Source organism: Topomyia yanbarensis, unplaced genomic scaffold (genome assembly GCF_030247195.1).
Source record: "Topomyia yanbarensis strain Yona2022 unplaced genomic scaffold, ASM3024719v1 HiC_scaffold_119, whole genome shotgun sequence".
Classification (NCBI taxonomy): Eukaryota; Metazoa; Arthropoda; class Insecta; order Diptera; family Culicidae; genus Topomyia; species Topomyia yanbarensis.
The window spans coordinates 27526-45048 of record NW_026683293.1 but is presented as its reverse complement, the minus strand read 5'-3'; the positions used below and the strand labels follow the sequence as shown (position 1 = coordinate 45048).

At 38.8% G+C, this 17523-nt stretch overlaps 1 protein-coding gene across 1 annotated transcript; it reads left to right on the top strand.

The window, feature by feature from the left end:
* The first annotated feature begins 2536 nt into the window (after positions 1-2536).
* On the top strand, positions 2537-7241 carry LOC131694624 (uncharacterized). The gene is made up of 3 exons (XM_058983103.1): positions 2537-2931; positions 3015-4408; positions 4534-7241. Exons 1-3 carry the CDS (start codon positions 2537-2539, stop codon positions 7239-7241), a joined length of 4497 nt encoding a protein of 1498 aa, XP_058839086.1.
* Positions 7242-17523: the final 10282 nt, after the last annotated feature.

Below are 17523 nucleotides of genomic sequence, written 5' to 3'. Positions count from 1 at the left end.
TGAATTTTTTCATTTTACCAATTTTTAAAAGTCTACTCTTATTGGGGAGATATTTAATTATTACCAATATTTAAGTTAGGTGTTTCTGAATCGGTTGGTGTATGAATGATTAAAATCCATCTAGTAATATCGGAGTTATAAGCGTGCAAACCTTACATAGTTTCGTTACATGGGAGATAGTTTAGATTTTAGAATGACACCTACACACTCAATTCAGTTCGGTAATTTCCGCACAGCTGAACAGTCAGTAAGATTTTTGAACCGATAGTTCAGCAAATTGGCTTCAATTTACTGATTTTCTGCAATATATTTTCCGAGTTCCAGCAAAACAAACGCCACTTCTACTGAGATCTCGGTAAAAGCTTTGTTAGCTGAGTGTTCAGCTGTGCAAAACTCGGTAAGAAGCTGGAATTCGGTAGAACAAAATTAAGTGTGTAGCCCCAGATAGTGGAGTAAGATATTTTTAATGTCAAAACAAATTAATAGCGTTCTGTCTGGATGGTAGGCCTTTCATTTGAAATTGGTTTGAACAAGATCGCTTCAGCCATTGCTGAGGTTCGTCGAGGTTGCGGTAATTACCGCAACCGCGCGGTATTTACCGCACCCGCTCCGCAAAATCTGCGGTGCGGTGAGACACTTTTTCCCGCAGATGTGGTGCGGGAAGAGCTTTTACCGCGCAGTTTTACCGCAAATCCAAAAAAATAATTGATAAAGTGATAATTTTGATTATTCTAAATTGATAAACAGACTGCTATTACGAAAGAAAATCTAGCTGCGTCCGAAATATTTTGACACTATTATTTTTACGACATATTTTGGACTAGTTATTTTATACTTCTAAGAAAAACTTCACAAACTAACCATTTCAAATACATAAAATGCAAGATCCAAATAGAGATAAAATTATTAGATCATTTAAAAACAATAAATTTGTACTCTTGAATCCAATTTAAAAGTGCATCACTTCTCTTGATTTCTGTTGGCAATCGTGGAATTATGAATCGTTTTCGATGTCAATTTATCAACTGTGAATTTTAACTAATTTAAAGGAATTAGAGATGAACTAATTATGCTGGGACTTAAACACAACTCAAAGAATATAATTATCTTCATCAAACCAAACGAATTTGGAGTAATTAGCAGTAAAGGATACAAATGTATGAAAGCGTCCAAAATAAGGAGAGGTCCAAATTAGGATGATTATTCTATCATTCGTTCATCAACATCGTATTTCTATCTTCTTTGATTGCTGTGTAAATTCAATGTGAATTTTTCTGCAGTCAATTTTATTGGACTCTTTCTCAAAAAGTATGCTACATAACTTTTTTCGCGCACTTCCATTCAAATTAACTATAATTTTCTACCAAATGAAGTCCTAATATTTTTCAATTAAGACTATTTTGTAGCATTTTTTAAGCTTTTTTGCCAAATAATAGTTTGTCTCGCGTTCACTTTAATTGAAGCTTTTGCCATTTGCTCTTTGGGAAAATATCAGTTGAAAATACATTAAATGCTAGAACTTTCGAGCTAGCCTTTAGAAAATTACGCTTCATACATTTTTAAAGGGAGCTGTTGAAGCAAGAAGAAAAATTAGGGAAACTTAATTTTGACAACCACCCTACAACTCCGACAAAGCGGAGAATGGTTTATTCCCGTTCTAGCGCGTAGCGTTCTTCGGTCTATCTCATCCATCTGATGCAGGTAAACACGAAGCAATAGGCCTTTTTGGCACGATCGTTCGCCGGTCAGCTGTTCAGTATGAGATATAGGTCAGAGGATTTTAGTATCAAATATACAGTCCATTGGAATAAACGTTCTTTTACGCAAGTTTGCGTTTCTGTTCGCGCAGTGAAGTTTTTCAGTTTTTGTTAAGTCCAAGTATCCGAAGAACCACAAAGCGCGAACATTTGGTCCTTCGAGCCGGATCACGGTGACGGTTTTCGGATACTTGGCGGGACGTTGTCCCTTTGAAAAGTGACACTAAGTGCCGGGCAAGTGCGGAACAATCGAAATCCCGTGAATAGAACAATAGGAAGTGCTCCATTTTCGACGCTGGACGACGCGAGTGGACGCCATCGCGAAGCGGATTTCTGGCCCCATCGGCACTGAAGCAACGAGGAAAATTGGACGGCGACGATTGCGGACGGCGGCGGACTGGATCGCAACCTAGAATACCGGGGAAGTAAAGTGTATGTATGGTGGTTTGTTGCATGTGGCCACCAAACGTGTGACGGTTCAATAAAGTTATCAAATGCATGCGAGTTTTATTCTTGGCGAGTGCATGAGTCGTGTCCACCATTAAATTTGGTCTCGGTATTTCGCTGGTTATTACTGGCTGTCGTTTGCTCCTCTGATCAATTTTCTTTCGCTGCTGTCAATTGGGTTGATAAGTCTATATTCTGTCTCGCGAGGTCGCGGTCGTGGAACGTCGAGTCGATCGTTGAATTTTCGGAAACGGGTGTGCTAGTGAAGGTGATTAGTGCGTGATAGTTCCTGATTTCTACAGTGCAGTGAGTGAGAGGTGTAAAATTTGAAAATGGCTCGTGAAGTGAAGGCACTGTTGAAGCGTGAACAACAGTTGCAGAACAGTTTAACGTTCATCGACAAGTTTATCCAGAACTATGACGATGAACGGGATGCGCGTCAATTAAGTGTGCGATTGAACGTGCTAGAGCAAGTGGGTGCAGAATATTATACGGTGCGTGAAAAACTGGAGCTTCTGCAGGAAGAAGAAGAGGAGAAGAAGCAGGCTAGTGCTGAACCTGCAGTGAAAGAGGAAGCATTGCACCACCTCGAAGAGACAAACTACCAGGCAATGCACGACTTCGACGATCGTTTTTGTACCCTGAAGGCTGAGCTACTAGAGCTGCAGTTGTGCAAGGACCCGTTGCATACCAGCCACAACGACTCCGATTCATCGGCGCATCGGACGTATACGTCTATCTCCCGAGTAAAACTTCCAGAGATACGACTTCCAAGTTTTGGTGGGTGACATTCCGTGACACTTTTCGTAGTCTCATAGACCAAAGCGCGCAGCTGAACGAGATCGATAAATTCACATACCTGAGGGCGTCACTTTCTGGTGAAGCGCTTCAGGAAATTAACTCGGTCGAGATTTCTGCTGCAAACTATGATGTGGCTTGGAAGGCGTTGCCAGAACGGTACGAGAATAAAAAGCTGCTTGTGAAAGCGTACTTAGATGCTCTCTTTTTCATCGAGCCACTGAAGAAGGAGAGTTACGACGGGCTTAGTCAACTGATCGGCCAGTTTGAGAAAAACTTGCAGATGTTAGAGAAGATTGGTGAGTCTACAGAGAACTGGAGCACGATTCTTGCCTATATGGTATGCACGAGGTTGGATTCCTCGACACTTCGACAATGGGAGTCTCATCATAATTCCAAGGATGTCCCAAATTATCGAGATTTGATGGGATTTCTGCGTAGTCAGTGCTCCGTTCTGCAATCCATTTCCATCCCATCCAAGATGAACAGCGATCCACGTTCCCAGAAGGTAGCAGTTTGTCACACGCTTGTGAAGACATCTGGGAAGTGTCCATTCTGTGGCGAGTCGTGGCATTCAGCGTTTCAGTGTGCGAAGTTTCAGAAGCAGTCCGTTCCAGATCGCATCAGCGCTGTTATGAGGAGTAAGCTTTGTCGCAACTGTCTGCGTCCAGGACACGTTGCAAGAACCTGCGAGAGAGGAGCCTGTCATCACTGTCATCAGCGTTACCACTCGATGCTGCATACTGAAACACCGCAGGCAGGATCCTCCGTTTCACTTCCGCAGTCAAGACCTCAGACAGTACCCCAGCAGCCACGACAGCCACAAACCAAGCAACACAGTCCGAACCAACAAATACACACTCATCCGACCAATGCACAGACGAACACCGCCAACTCGCATAACACAACCACATCACCGTCCAACACCAACACAGCCTCCACTAGCCAAACATGTATAGCACTTCCCAACGCATCTACACACAATATTGTTCTCTCGACGGCGCTTGTGACCGTTAAGGACCGTCACGGCAATTCGTTGCTTGCGCGAGCCTTGCTAGATTCTTGCTCGCAGCATTGCCTGATGACGGCTAGTTTTTCAAATAAGCTTAAGTTCCGTGAATCGCCAGCATTTTTGTGCATTCAGGGCATTGGTTCGCCGAGTGTAGCGTCAACAAGATCCATCAGTGCAGCAGTTGCTGCACGGTCTAGTGAGATTTCGTCGTATGCCGAGGAGATGTGTTTCCATGTTTTGCCGAAGCTAACATTGGCGTTACCGACAGCAAGCTTCAATCCATCGCAGTTGTGTCTACCAGAAGCAGCAGCTCTTGCCGATCCCTGGCTTTATGAATCCGGTCCGATTGACATGATTATCGGGGTGGAATATTACGTCGACCTGTTTGAAGAGGGTAGATACAAAGCAACTGAAGGCGGGCCTACTCTGCAGAAAACTGTTTTTGGCTGGATAGTTTCCGGTCGCGTTCCCAGTTCATCATCTAGCGGTGCAATTTCGACGACGACGTTTGTTCAACAGCCGAGATTCAAGATCAATTAGCCAAGTTTTGGGAGTTAGAAACTTGTCGAACAACAAGCACGAATTCCACGGAAGAGTCGGCTTGCGAGAAAATCTTCAGCGAGACTACATTCAGAGATGAGACGGGAAGATTCGTAGTCACACTTCCAAAAAAGCAATCGATCGTCAAGCAGCTCGGTGATTCTAAAGGTACAGCTGTTAAGCGGTTTATGAGTTTAGAGCGACGTCTGGCAGCGAATCCCGAGTTGAAAGCGCAATACAGTGAATTTATACACGAGTATCAAGCTCTTGGTCATATGAGCGAAGTCGTCGAAGATACTTCAGACACCGTTTACCACCTGCCACATCACGCTGTTTTGAAACCTGACAGCACAACTACGAAGCTGCGCGTAGTGTTTGATGCTTCATGTCGAACTAGCTCAGGGTACTCTCTGAACGATGCTCTGATGGTCGGTCCTGTCGTACAAGACGATTTGTTGGATGTTATTCTCAGATTCCGTCTACATCGTTACGCACTAGTCGCGGACATTGCAAAAATGTACCGCATGGTGCAAGTTCAGCCTGCCGATCAGCCTCTGCAAAGGATTCTATGGCGAGATTCATCAGCAGAACCCATCAAAATCTTCCAATTGACTACGGTCACGTATGGCACGGCTTCCACGCCGTATTTGGCGACAAAATGTTTACAGACATTAGCAGAAGATGGTCAACAGACACACCCTATTGCTGCGAAGGTGGTCCGGCAGGATTTTTATGTAGACGATATGTTGTCCAGAGTAGACGAACCTGAGGAAGGTAGAATGTTTGTCAACGAGATGATCAGCCTAATGGAATCAGCGGGATTCTCGTTACGAAAGTGGAACTCCAACTGCAGGGAGATTTTGTTAGAGGTACCAGAACATCTGAGAGATAATCGCACTATTCTTCAGCTTGATACCCCAACATCCACCGTTAAAACGCTAGGTTTACTGTGGGAACCCAGTACAGATCGATTCCAATTCAGCACCCCGCAGTGGAACTCATCGGCGGTCATCACCAAACGCACCGTTCTGTCGGATGTCTCTCGACTTTTCGATCCACTCGGACTGGTAGGGCCCGTTATCATACAGGCCAAGATGTTCATTCAAGAATTGTGGAAACTTGACTGTGGTTGGGATGAACCACTTGCCGAAGTCATGCAGGATCGCTGGCATGAATATCGTCGAAACTTGACTGGCCTTGAGGGATTGTCTGTACCTCGCTGGGTTGAAATCAGATCCGATACCATCGACATACAGCTCCATGGGTTCTGTGATGCTTCTGAGAAGGCATATGGGGCCTGCATCTACGTGAGAAGTGTCTCCAATAGCGGGTCAGTTGCTATACACCTACTAGCATCGAAGTCCCGTGTCGCCCCTCTTGAGAACCTGAAAAGGAAGAAGCAACGCCAGACGATTCCGCGCTTGGAGCTTTCTTCAGCTTTACTCCTTTCCCACCTCTACGAAAGAGTGGTCAGTAGCACACACATCACAGCCCCAGCTTTCTTTTGGACAGATTCGATGATTGTTAAGTGCTGGTTAGCATCATCACCGTCGCGATGGAAAGAATTCGTTGCGAATCGAGTTTCAGAAATCCAGCATATAACGAAAGGCAGCATCTGGAATCACGTATCAGGAGTTGAAAACCCAGCCGATATAGTTTCTCGCGGTATGACGCCTGCGCAGCTGCAGTACCAATCGCTATGGTTTGGTGGACCTCACTGGCTGCTTCTGGAGCAAGATAACTGGCCGGGAACCCTGCAAGCTTGCGAAGACAACATTGACAGATCAGTACTAGAAGAAAAAGGAGCCGTTGTCGCAGTTCTGAAATCCGTTTCTCCCAGTGAGCTGTTTAACCTGCGATCAACTTACAATGGATTGGTGCGACTCACAGCATACATTTGTCGGTTCCGTTTCAACGCTCAAGCTGCAAATCGGAATTGTCGAAACCTTGGAAGTTTAACCGTCAAAAAACTCGACGGCGCTATACGGACACTTGTCTCTATGTCTCAGCGAGAATGTTTCCCACAAGAGCTGGCGGATTTGACCAACAATCGTCCACTGCGTGATTCATCGATCCTTTCGCTCGATCCTCAGTTAATTGAAGGCATACTATGCGTTGGCGGCCGGCTACGGCACGCACATCTGTCGAACAGTCGAAAGCATCCGTTAATTTTGTATCGTCGTCACCCTCTTGCAAGGGTAGTAATGGAGTACTATCATCAGAAGCTGTTCCAGGCGGGTCAACAGCTACTGATATCGGCAGTTCGAGAACGATTCTGGCCGACATTCGCCCGTGACTTAGCAAGAAGCGTAATCCATAAGTGCGTCGCATGTTTTCGGGTGAAACCGAGAGTCCAGGATCAACTGATGGCGGATCTACCGCCAGAAAGAGTCACACCATGTTTACCGTGTCGTCGTGTTGGAGTTGACTACTGTGGAGCGTTTTTAGTAGGCTACCCGTATCGCAAAAATCGCCCAGTGAAGTGCTTTGTAGCCATCTACGTTTGCCTGGTCACCAAAGCAGTGCACCTGGAATTAGCAGCAGATTTGACAACCCAGGCCTTCTTGGCCACACTGAAACGTTTTTCATCCCGGCGAGGCAAGCTCGAAATTTCGTCGGCGCAAAACGGGAGCTTGATGAGCTTCGTAAATTGTTCAACAATCAGCAGTTTCAAGAAAAGGCGATAAGGGAAGCTTCAGAGGACAAAATTAACTTCAAATTCATACCAGCACGATCGCCGAACTTTGGCGGACTATGGGAGTCAGCAGTGAAGTCGTTCAAAACCCTATACAAACGCACTATCGGAACACGAAGTTTGCTTCACGACGAAATGCTTACAGTACTAGTACAAATCGAAGCGATTTTAAACTCTCGTCCGCTTACACCTGTTAGCAACGATCCAGCAGATTTCGAAGCGTTAACTCCAGGACACTTTCTTATTCATCGGCCACTAACGGCAATACCAGAACCAAACCTGGACAGTATTCCTGAAGGTCGACTAGCAGCATGGCAACGAAATCAGCACTTTCTTCAGCAATTGTGGAAAAGATGGTCGGAACAATATCTGTCTGATCTGCAAAACAGAACCAGATGGATGCGACGGAAGGAAAATTTAGCGATTGGGACCATGGTTGTCCTGAAAGACGAAAATCAGCCCCCACTAAAATGGCAGTTGGGGCGCATAACGGAAATTCATCCTGGACCGGATGGAAATATTCGTGTCGCAACAGTACAAACGAAGGATGGTAGCTTCCGAAGAGGGATTTCCAAAATCTGCGTGCTACCCATCCGTGACAACTTTAACTCAACGCCCGAAGAGACCTAGATGTCTCCTCTGGATCTCCGCAACCACCATCGTAACGTCAGGTTTCGGTCATCTCCCGGAATGCTCGACGACCCGCACTCAAGTTAAATGAGTATCCTTGTTTGATTCCCCACATTCTGAGGTAATCTGTTTTGTTTCGGTGATGGTCCATGTTTTGATGTTGCATGCTTGCATTATGTTCGAGTCTGTACTGTCCTCGGTGAAGAATCCGTTCTAAACCCATACATCACGCTTGGTCTTTCGAGGTACAACTGCGTCTAACCTGCAGCGGAGGAAGAAGTGGTCAATTCATCCTCTTGATGTCCACGCCGGAGTCGTTGGCGAGCATGACTTGACGATTAAAGTAGCGTAGAGATCCATCGCAGTCACAGCACATTCGTAGCATACCGAAAATCACCAGCGTATCGTCTAATCTCTCCGCACCCGAGCAACATCCACCAGCACACCAGCAAACCAATGAACATTCGTTGGTACTTACACCGAAGTCCTGAGAGACGCACCCAGTCCGGCGGAATGTCCGTTGGAACCAACCAAGAAGTCACGAATCAACCGGCAACCAATCGTGATCGAGTCCACAGCGAGAAGGAAGAATATCCTGCAAAATTTCCAGTTCAGTCAGCAATCCAGCTAATAAACAAACAGCAGAAAAACCAGCAAAATCACCACTTACCAGCAGCGCAGAAATGCATTCCACCGTAGCAGCAAAGGGCACCGACTGCCCACGAATAACAGCAGCAGCGAGATGGTTTCGGTAAACTATCTTCACACAGCAACAGCACGGACACAATATCAGCAAAACAACAAATACGTTGCATCTCGAATACACTTTCGATCGACCCAACAGCAGAAGAATTATCACCGCAAAGTAGAATTGGGTCAATGTCAACCGATCAACTGTCGCACTGGCGCCACCGAGTATTGGTAAACACAAGCCGAAAATATTGTTTAGTTTTTGTGATGAATTATATAATTATATAATATGATTTGAAATGTAGATTTGAACAGTAGTTAGAGTAGGAGATATATATATATATATATATATATATATATATATATATATATATATATATATATATATATATATATATATATATATATATATATATATATATATATATATATATATATATATATATATATATATATATATATATATATATATATATATATATATATATATATATATATATATATATATATATATATATATATATATATATATATATATATATATATATATATATATATATATATATATATATATATATATATATATATATATATATATATATATATATATTGAAATTCGCAGAGATTTCAAGGCGGCCGGCGTATGTTGAAGCAAGAAGAAAAATTAGGGAAACTTAATTTTGACAACCACCCTACAACTCCGACAAAGCGGAGAATGGTTTATTCCCGTTCTAGCGCGTAGCGTTCTTCGGTCTATCTCATCCATCTGATGCAGGTAAACACGAAGCAATAGGCCTTTTTGGCACGATCGTTCGCCGGCAGCTGTTCAGTATGATATATAGGTCAGAGGATTTAAGTATCAAATATACAGTCCATTGGAATAATCGTTCTTTTACGCAAGTTTGCGTTTCTGTTCGCGCAGTGAAGTTTTTCAGTTTTTGTTAAGTCCAAGTATCCGAAGAACCACAGTGCGCGCGAACAGGAGCAATCTTAATTTTCGAATGAGAATACATCTGTTTCTTGAAGAATGCGGAAGTTAGAGTTTTAGGATATTAGGAGTTTGGTCTCAACCGGTACAGAATTATTGAACATTAGAAAAACTGCAAAAAATGTATGATTTGTAGCATATCACACTGTTAGGTGGATTAAAAAAGTTTTTGACATATGAAAATGAAATGGATGATTTTCGCATTAACGTAGTAAAAACCACCTTTCATTCTTAAAGGAATTTCACCAAAAAAAAATTTAAAGTCGAAATACCAGTACTTCTATATAGTAGCGCATATATTCCAATACAGTGAAATAAAAACATATTGTAGTTCATCAATAAGAACGACGCCATATTTGACGAAAAAAATTGCTCTATACATTACATTACATTACATTGCATTACATCAGGAGTTTGGTCTCAACCGGTACAGAATTATTGAACATTAGAAAAACTGCAAACAATGTATGACTTGTAGCATACAGCAGAAATGATTTTTAAAAATAGAGGGTGTTCGTAAAACCCTCTATTTTTAAAAATCATTTCTGCTGTATGCTACAAATCATACATTTTTTGCAGTTTTTCTAATGTTCAATAATTCTGTACCGGTTGAGACCAAACTCCTAATATCCTAAAACTCTAACTTCCGCATTCTTCAAGAAACAGATGTATTCTCATTCGAAAATTAAGATTGCTCCTGTTCGCGCGCACTGTGGTTCTTCGGATACTTGGACTTAACAAAAACTGAAAAACTTCACTGCGCGAACAGAAACGCAAACTTGCGTAAAAGAACGATTATTCCAATGGACTGTATATTTGATACTTAAATCCTCTGACCTATATATCATACTGAACAGCTGCCGGCGAACGATCGTGCCAAAAAGGCCTATTGCTTCGTGTTTACCTGCATCAGATGGATGAGATAGACCGAAGAACGCTACGCGCTAGAACGGGAATAAACCATTCTCCGCTTTGTCGGAGTTGTAGGGTGGTTGTCAAAATTAAGTTTCCCTAATTTTTCTTCTTGCTTCAACATACGCCGGCCGCCTTGAAATCTCTGCGAATTTCAATATATATATATCAGTTTTTGTTAAGTCCAAGTATCCGAAGAACCACAGTGCGCGCGAACAGGAGCAATCTTAATTTTCGAATGAGAATACATCTGTTTCTTGAAGAATGCGGAAGTTAGAGTTTTAGGATATTAGGAGTTTGGTCTCAACCGGTACAGAATTATTGAACATTAGAAAAACTGCAAAAAATGTATGATTTGTAGCATACAGCAGAAATGATTTTTAAAAATAGAGGGTTTTACGAACACCCTCTATTTTTAAAAATCATTTCTGCTGTATGCTACAAGTCATACATTGTTTGCAGTTTTTCTAATGTTCAATAATTCTGTACCGGTTGAGACCAAACTCCTGATGTAATGCAATGTAATGTAATGTAATGTATAGAGCAATTTTTTTCGTCAAATATGGCGTCGTTCTTATTGATGAACTACAATATGTTTTTATTTCACTGTATTGGAATATATGCGCTACTATATAGAAGTACTGGTATTTCGACTTTAAATTTTTTTTTGGTGAAATTCCTTTAAGAATGAAAGGTGGTTTTTACTACGTTAATGCGAAAATCATCCATTTCATTTTCATATGTCAAAAACTTTTTTAATCCACCTAACAGTGTGATGAGACAATTCTTATAACTCTTATCACTCTCTTCTCATTTTATATCGATTGAGAATATTTAGAACTTTATGTTTCGCGATGTTTTTGATAACACATGCAGAGAACTAAAAGCTGAAATTGTAGCTCTTGATATCACGCTACCTGTGGAGTGCATGCGTGCATAGTTCAAATTTTACTTCAATATCGACTTTTTCTAAAAGTGACTTGCCAGTAGTATCTTTGATTTGAATTATTATCTCTCATCCTAATGCCAAAGAACAAATAAAAAACTCTCGAATGCCGTTAAAGAAAATCATCATCACCGGAATTTTCGTTTCCACGAGACTTTTCGATAACCTTCCGTCACTTGTTATTGTGTTATTGCACTGGGTGCACGCTGCTCTGAAAATCTAACGAAATCGTCTTAGGGCACCGTTTACTAAAGCTATTAATAATTCTCAAATACTTTTTAAGTTTTTCAACCTTATTAGGGAAAGTTGTTTAACCCTAGAACGGTTTTGTGGGGTACATTTGTACCCCAGAGCTATTTGCAATCCCTGTTATTCCGTTACGGTTTATTTTAACTGCAAGCAATCCTTATCATAAATCAATTTGATCATTAAACTTCCATAAAAGCAGGTGCAAACTATTTGTTTTACTTGACCAACTTAACAGAGCCTGCTTTAAGTTTATCTGGGGTACAAATGTACCCCACAAAACCGTTTACGTTAGTGTTTTGCCATGTGTACATGATTCGGAAAATTTGTTATATCTTTTTTTTAAACCAAAATATCAATACATAGTAAGCGTTAAACTTATGTGAAATTGTATAAAGTTCAATATTGCTGAACAATAGAATCTGTTATTTTATATAATAAAACTACTAGAGCAAATTAGTAGAAAAATTGCTTAGATCGTACTTTTTGCTTTTGCAGATAAAAGAGGCAAAATACATTCGTGAATATGATTTGTATTTAATATACACCAAGCACAACTCGATTCGTCATCTTCTGTAGCCCAGGCTCTAGCACATTCTTACTTTTTATATGTCTCTTCTTCTTCCTTCCACTTTTTGACCAGTTTTTGAATAATTGACTACGTCTTCAAACGGCAATTTAACAATCTTCACAGCGCCGTATAGATGCTTAAAATCTGTTAGAAACTACCGGAGCAATAGTAAGTATAAAAGGGAACTATCCCATTCTAATTATAAATCCAATGAAAATTAGACATAATTCGGAGCGATTTTAGTTTTGGGGTATGAATGTACCCCACAAAATCGTTTACGTATTGAAAAAGTCACGAAACCGTTGTAGTGTTGATAAGCTTTTGTAATATTGTGTAGGAAAAAAATGCTGAAAATTTCTACATTTACTCAATTTGCAACATATAAGCCCTAAAGTATACCAATTAATTTAGGAAGCCCTTTTAACATAAACTATCGCACGAATAGGAAAAGGTTCGCCAAAATGTTGGAAGAAGTCGATAAAATAACTCCTTGAAAACTACCAAACAATTGGTGTAGTTCGATGCAATTGAAAGAAAATATCCTCAGAAAATGGGATGTACCCATTAATGTAGGACACAGTGAATAATAAATACAGTAAAGACCCGTTTTTATCAGCCTCATGGTGTGTTTTAAGCTGACATTGACTAAATCGGGACATATTTCTTTCCTTCTTTATAATGAACAGAAGCTGTTAAAATATCTCTCATCCTAATGCCAAAGAACAAATAAAAAACTCTCGAATGCCGTTAAAGAAAATCATCATCACCGGAATTTTCGTTTCCACGAGACTTTTCGATAACCTTCCGTCACTTGTTATTGTGTTATTGCACTGGGTGCACGCTGCTCTGAAAATCTAACGAAATCGTCTTAGGGCACCGTTTACTAAAGCTATTAATAATTCTCAAATACTTTTTAAGTTTTTCAACCTTATTAGGGAAAGTTGTTTAACCCTAGAACGGTTTTGTGGGGTACATTTGTACCCCAGAGCTATTTGCAATCCCTGTTATTCCGTTACGGTTTATTTTAACTGCAAGCAATCCTTATCATAAATCAATTTGATCATTAAACTTCCATAAAAGCAGGTGCAAACTATTTGTTTTACTTGACCAACTTAACAGAGCCTGCTTTAAGTTTATCTGGGGTACAAATGTACCCCACAAAACCGTTTACGTTAGTGTTTTGCCATGTGTACATGATTCGGAAAATTTGTTATATCTTTTTTTTAAACCAAAATATCAATACATAGTAAGCGTTAAACTTATGTGAAATTGTATAAAGTTCAATATTGCTGAACAATAGAATCTGTTATTTTATATAATAAAACTACTAGAGCAAATTAGTAGAAAAATTGCTTAGATCGTACTTTTTGCTTTTGCAGATAAAAGAGGCAAAATACATTCGTGAATATGATTTGTATTTAATATACACCAAGCACAACTCGATTCGTCATCTTCTGTAGCCCAGGCTCTAGCACATTCTTACTTTTTATATGTCTCTTCTTCTTCCTTCCACTTTTTGACCAGTTTTTGAATAATTGACTACGTCTTCAAACGGCAATTTAACAATCTTCACAGCGCCGTATAGATGCTTAAAATCTGTTAGAAACTACCGGAGCAATAGTAAGTATAAAAGGGAACTATCCCATTCTAATTATAAATCCAATGAAAATTAGACATAATTCGGAGCGATTTTAGTTTTGGGGTATGAATGTACCCCACAAAATCGTTTACGTATTGAAAAAGTCACGAAACCGTTGTAGTGTTGCTTTTGTAATATTGTGTAGGAAAAAAATGCTGAAAATTTCTACATTTACTCAATTTGCAACATATAAGCCCTAAAGTATACCAATTAATTTAGGAAGCCCTTTTAACATAAACTATCGCACGAATAGGAAAAGGTTCGCCAAAATGTTGGAAGAAGTCGATAAAATAACTCCTTGAAAACTACCAAACAATTGGTGTAGTTCGATGCAATTGAAAGAAAATATCCTCAGAAAATGGGATGTACCTATTAATGTAGGACACAGTGAATAATAAATACAGTAAAGACCCGTTTTTATCAGCCTCATGGTGTGTTTTAAGCTGACATTGACTAAATCGGGACATATTTCTTTCCTTCTTTATAATGAACAGAAGCTGTTAAAATATTCTTCTCTTCCCTTGATCTAGTCTGATAGCTATTTCTGAATTTATAATATAAATTTGTCTTAAAGGGGCCTTCTAGCGCAAATTTAAAAAAAAATGATTTTGTTGTTTCTGCATATTTGCATCTTTAAGGTAAGAAAAATATACTCAAGAAAGGGTTTATTCAATTTCAGCCTTGGTCGTCTGCTAGAGCCCGTCAAACACATTAACATATGAGACTTACAAAATCGGGGTCTAATCAAATGGGGTCTTCACTGTATTGCAATAAATAGGCAGTATACGAACCCGATCAGAAAGAATTAACAAAATTATTACAGACTGAGTTACTTTGTTATGATAACAAGTTGTGTTATAACTTTGGTCTCGTTAGTTGGTAAAAAAATGGTATCAAAAATATGACAACCTGTGATAGGCTTCTATCAGAATTATAACAAAATTTGTTAGGTTCTTCCACGGCCAATATAGCTTTTATTACCTATTGTATAGTATCAACGAATTTAGCGTGCAGGTCTAAGAATAGAATAAAATAGAAAAATATAGCATACATTAAGGCGCTTTTCGTTTGGAAGCAAAATGCTTCATGTAGCAAAAGCTTTCTATAGTTTTGTCAAATGATTGCATACATGCTTGGCTGATTGTTATTATGAATATATGACATGCTGATTGTTATTTGTGGATATAGCGATTTGAACCTGGGTATTCTAAGTTTTATGGGGATGTTTCCTGCATGAACCAACGAAGTTGCTTTCGACCGATGTTTAGTTTTAGCATAATATTGTTTATTGGGGCTTTAACCAAATGGTCATTTGCCCGCTTTACAGTTTTCAGTTAGCAATCAATGATAATTGTGGAAGAATATGTAATATATTATAACACCATCGTTATATGCGTACATTAAAATCATATTAGCAGTTCAATGATATTACCAGAAGATATAATCTTGATATAAGTTTGCTTGCCTTGCTGATTGGGATATCACAAAAATAACACAGTGAGTAATAAATATCGACATGAGATATAAATTTGATAGTTTTCTGTTATGTCGTTCTGATCGGGTAAGGGACACATTTTCACTTAAATTGTCATAACAAACGAACAAGATGCATTAGGAATCAAAGGTTGTTTTCGTATAGCTTTCAAATGGTTCACAATATCACCTTGATGTCAAAGAGAAAGTTACAGGAAATATTATGGGCCTTTTGAAAAACTTACTATTGTTGATGGAGAAATGCGAATAACTTCTGAAAAGGTCGTAAGAAAACAAAAGAAAACAAAAAAATATCTCGAGAACTAATACATTTCATAAAAATTTTGTTATGAGCATTTTGATTTAAAATAGCGTTTGGAATCATATTCAAAAAGAAAATTGCATTTTTGACTGTAAATATAATGAATTATAAAAATATGTCAAAAGTTGTTGTTAGGAAAACTTTTTTATTGAAAGCTTCTCCTTTCAAACTTTCAAAAAGAGTAAAATCACACGAATTAACTGTTTTTGTCAGAACAAAATTGCAAATATCTCGAAAACTATCGTATTTTGGAAGAAATTTGTTAAATACATTTTGATTTAAAATAAGAATAAGAATTCTATTTTTTAATAAAATTACAGTTTTGTATGTCAATTAGTATGAAATTTAAAAACATGTATAAAGTTATTGTTAGAAAAACTTTTTTACCGATAAGTTCTCCATCATACAATCACATTCAAAATATTTCTTTTCGCTATAGGTTTTCGTTTCTAAAATATAAAAAATTATAAAAAAGCAAATTTTTTGCAATTTAAATTTTTAACACCAATTTTTGTTTTTGTGAAAAATGACGCAACCTTTTTCCAGTGTATATTTTTTTCGTTCATAAATATTCATTCTCTGAAACTCGTTCTCAGAAAGTAATTTGTAAAAATTAATACGCGTAGAAATGTTTACGCCCTTTTGAAAAATCACTCTTGTATCAAAATATTGCAATTGTCAGAGAAAATAACGGAGACTCATAAACCGAATACAACTTCAAAGTTTCGTTGGAATCGACGATGGTCATATTTTGTGGTCGACCGGTTACTAGTGACGACTTCCACTCGCCATTCGAAGTGATTCATGTGGATCGAGCGTCAAATTATTCACTAAATCGGCGTTTGTTTTTTGCAGAAAAATATTAGCAAATCAAAACCTGCCACAACTAATCAGAATTTCGCTTATGAAACGTTTTTAAAAATCATATTTTCCATTCGTTGCAAATACTTTGAAATTTAAAACAAGATCGTTGCAATTATTTTCGATCTATTAAACTTATAATACCACATTGCTGGTCGATATTTCGAAATGGGCACTTATGTTGAAAGATTTGATCAAGGTAAAAGGTGGTAAAAAGTTAGTTTCCAGTTTGTAAGTTCGGGTTTTCAATTACACTCTACAAAGGCATGTATAGAGAGGGTCACAGCATATACGAATTTGGGGCTCTGCTAACGCAAGAACTTAGTCAACGAAAGTTAGGATACAACGTCCTGTAGATGGGTAGTATTGAGCTCGAAACCAGCATTTTTGTTCCCACTATAGGTATGCTTTGCTTATTGCTAAAAATTCGAAATCGCGTTTGTTACCAAAGTTGATGAATTTGCTTTCACTTGGTTAAATAAAGTGGTACAAAGAAAGAAACAAACTGATTACCTTGTTGATCTTTTCCAAAATAGTAGCATATTGATGTGGGGAAATGCAAATATCTTCTTACCAAAACAACAGCTGGTCGATAAGGGGGGGCGGGGTAAATTCCACGAAGATCCGTCCGAAAATATTTAAAATCGTGACCGACCATCTTAGATTCCTATGAAACTTTACACGTTTCACCCGCATGGAAGACTAAAAATTTTCCACAATCAGTAAGATTATTTTGACTAAGGAGTAATTTTTTAAAACGGTTTAAACATTTCGATTATTGTATTTTATAGAGCAAAACTTTCTTAGAGCAAGTTTCAGGGAATAAATATTTATGAACGGAAAAAATATATACGGAAAAAAATATTGCGTCGTTTTTCACAAAAACCAAAAATTTGTATTAAAAATAAGATTTATTTTAACGGCTTTGCCAGTCTTTTGATAAATAATGGAACGAATTTTAATATTTGTCCGACGTTTCGATGCTTTTTGGCATCA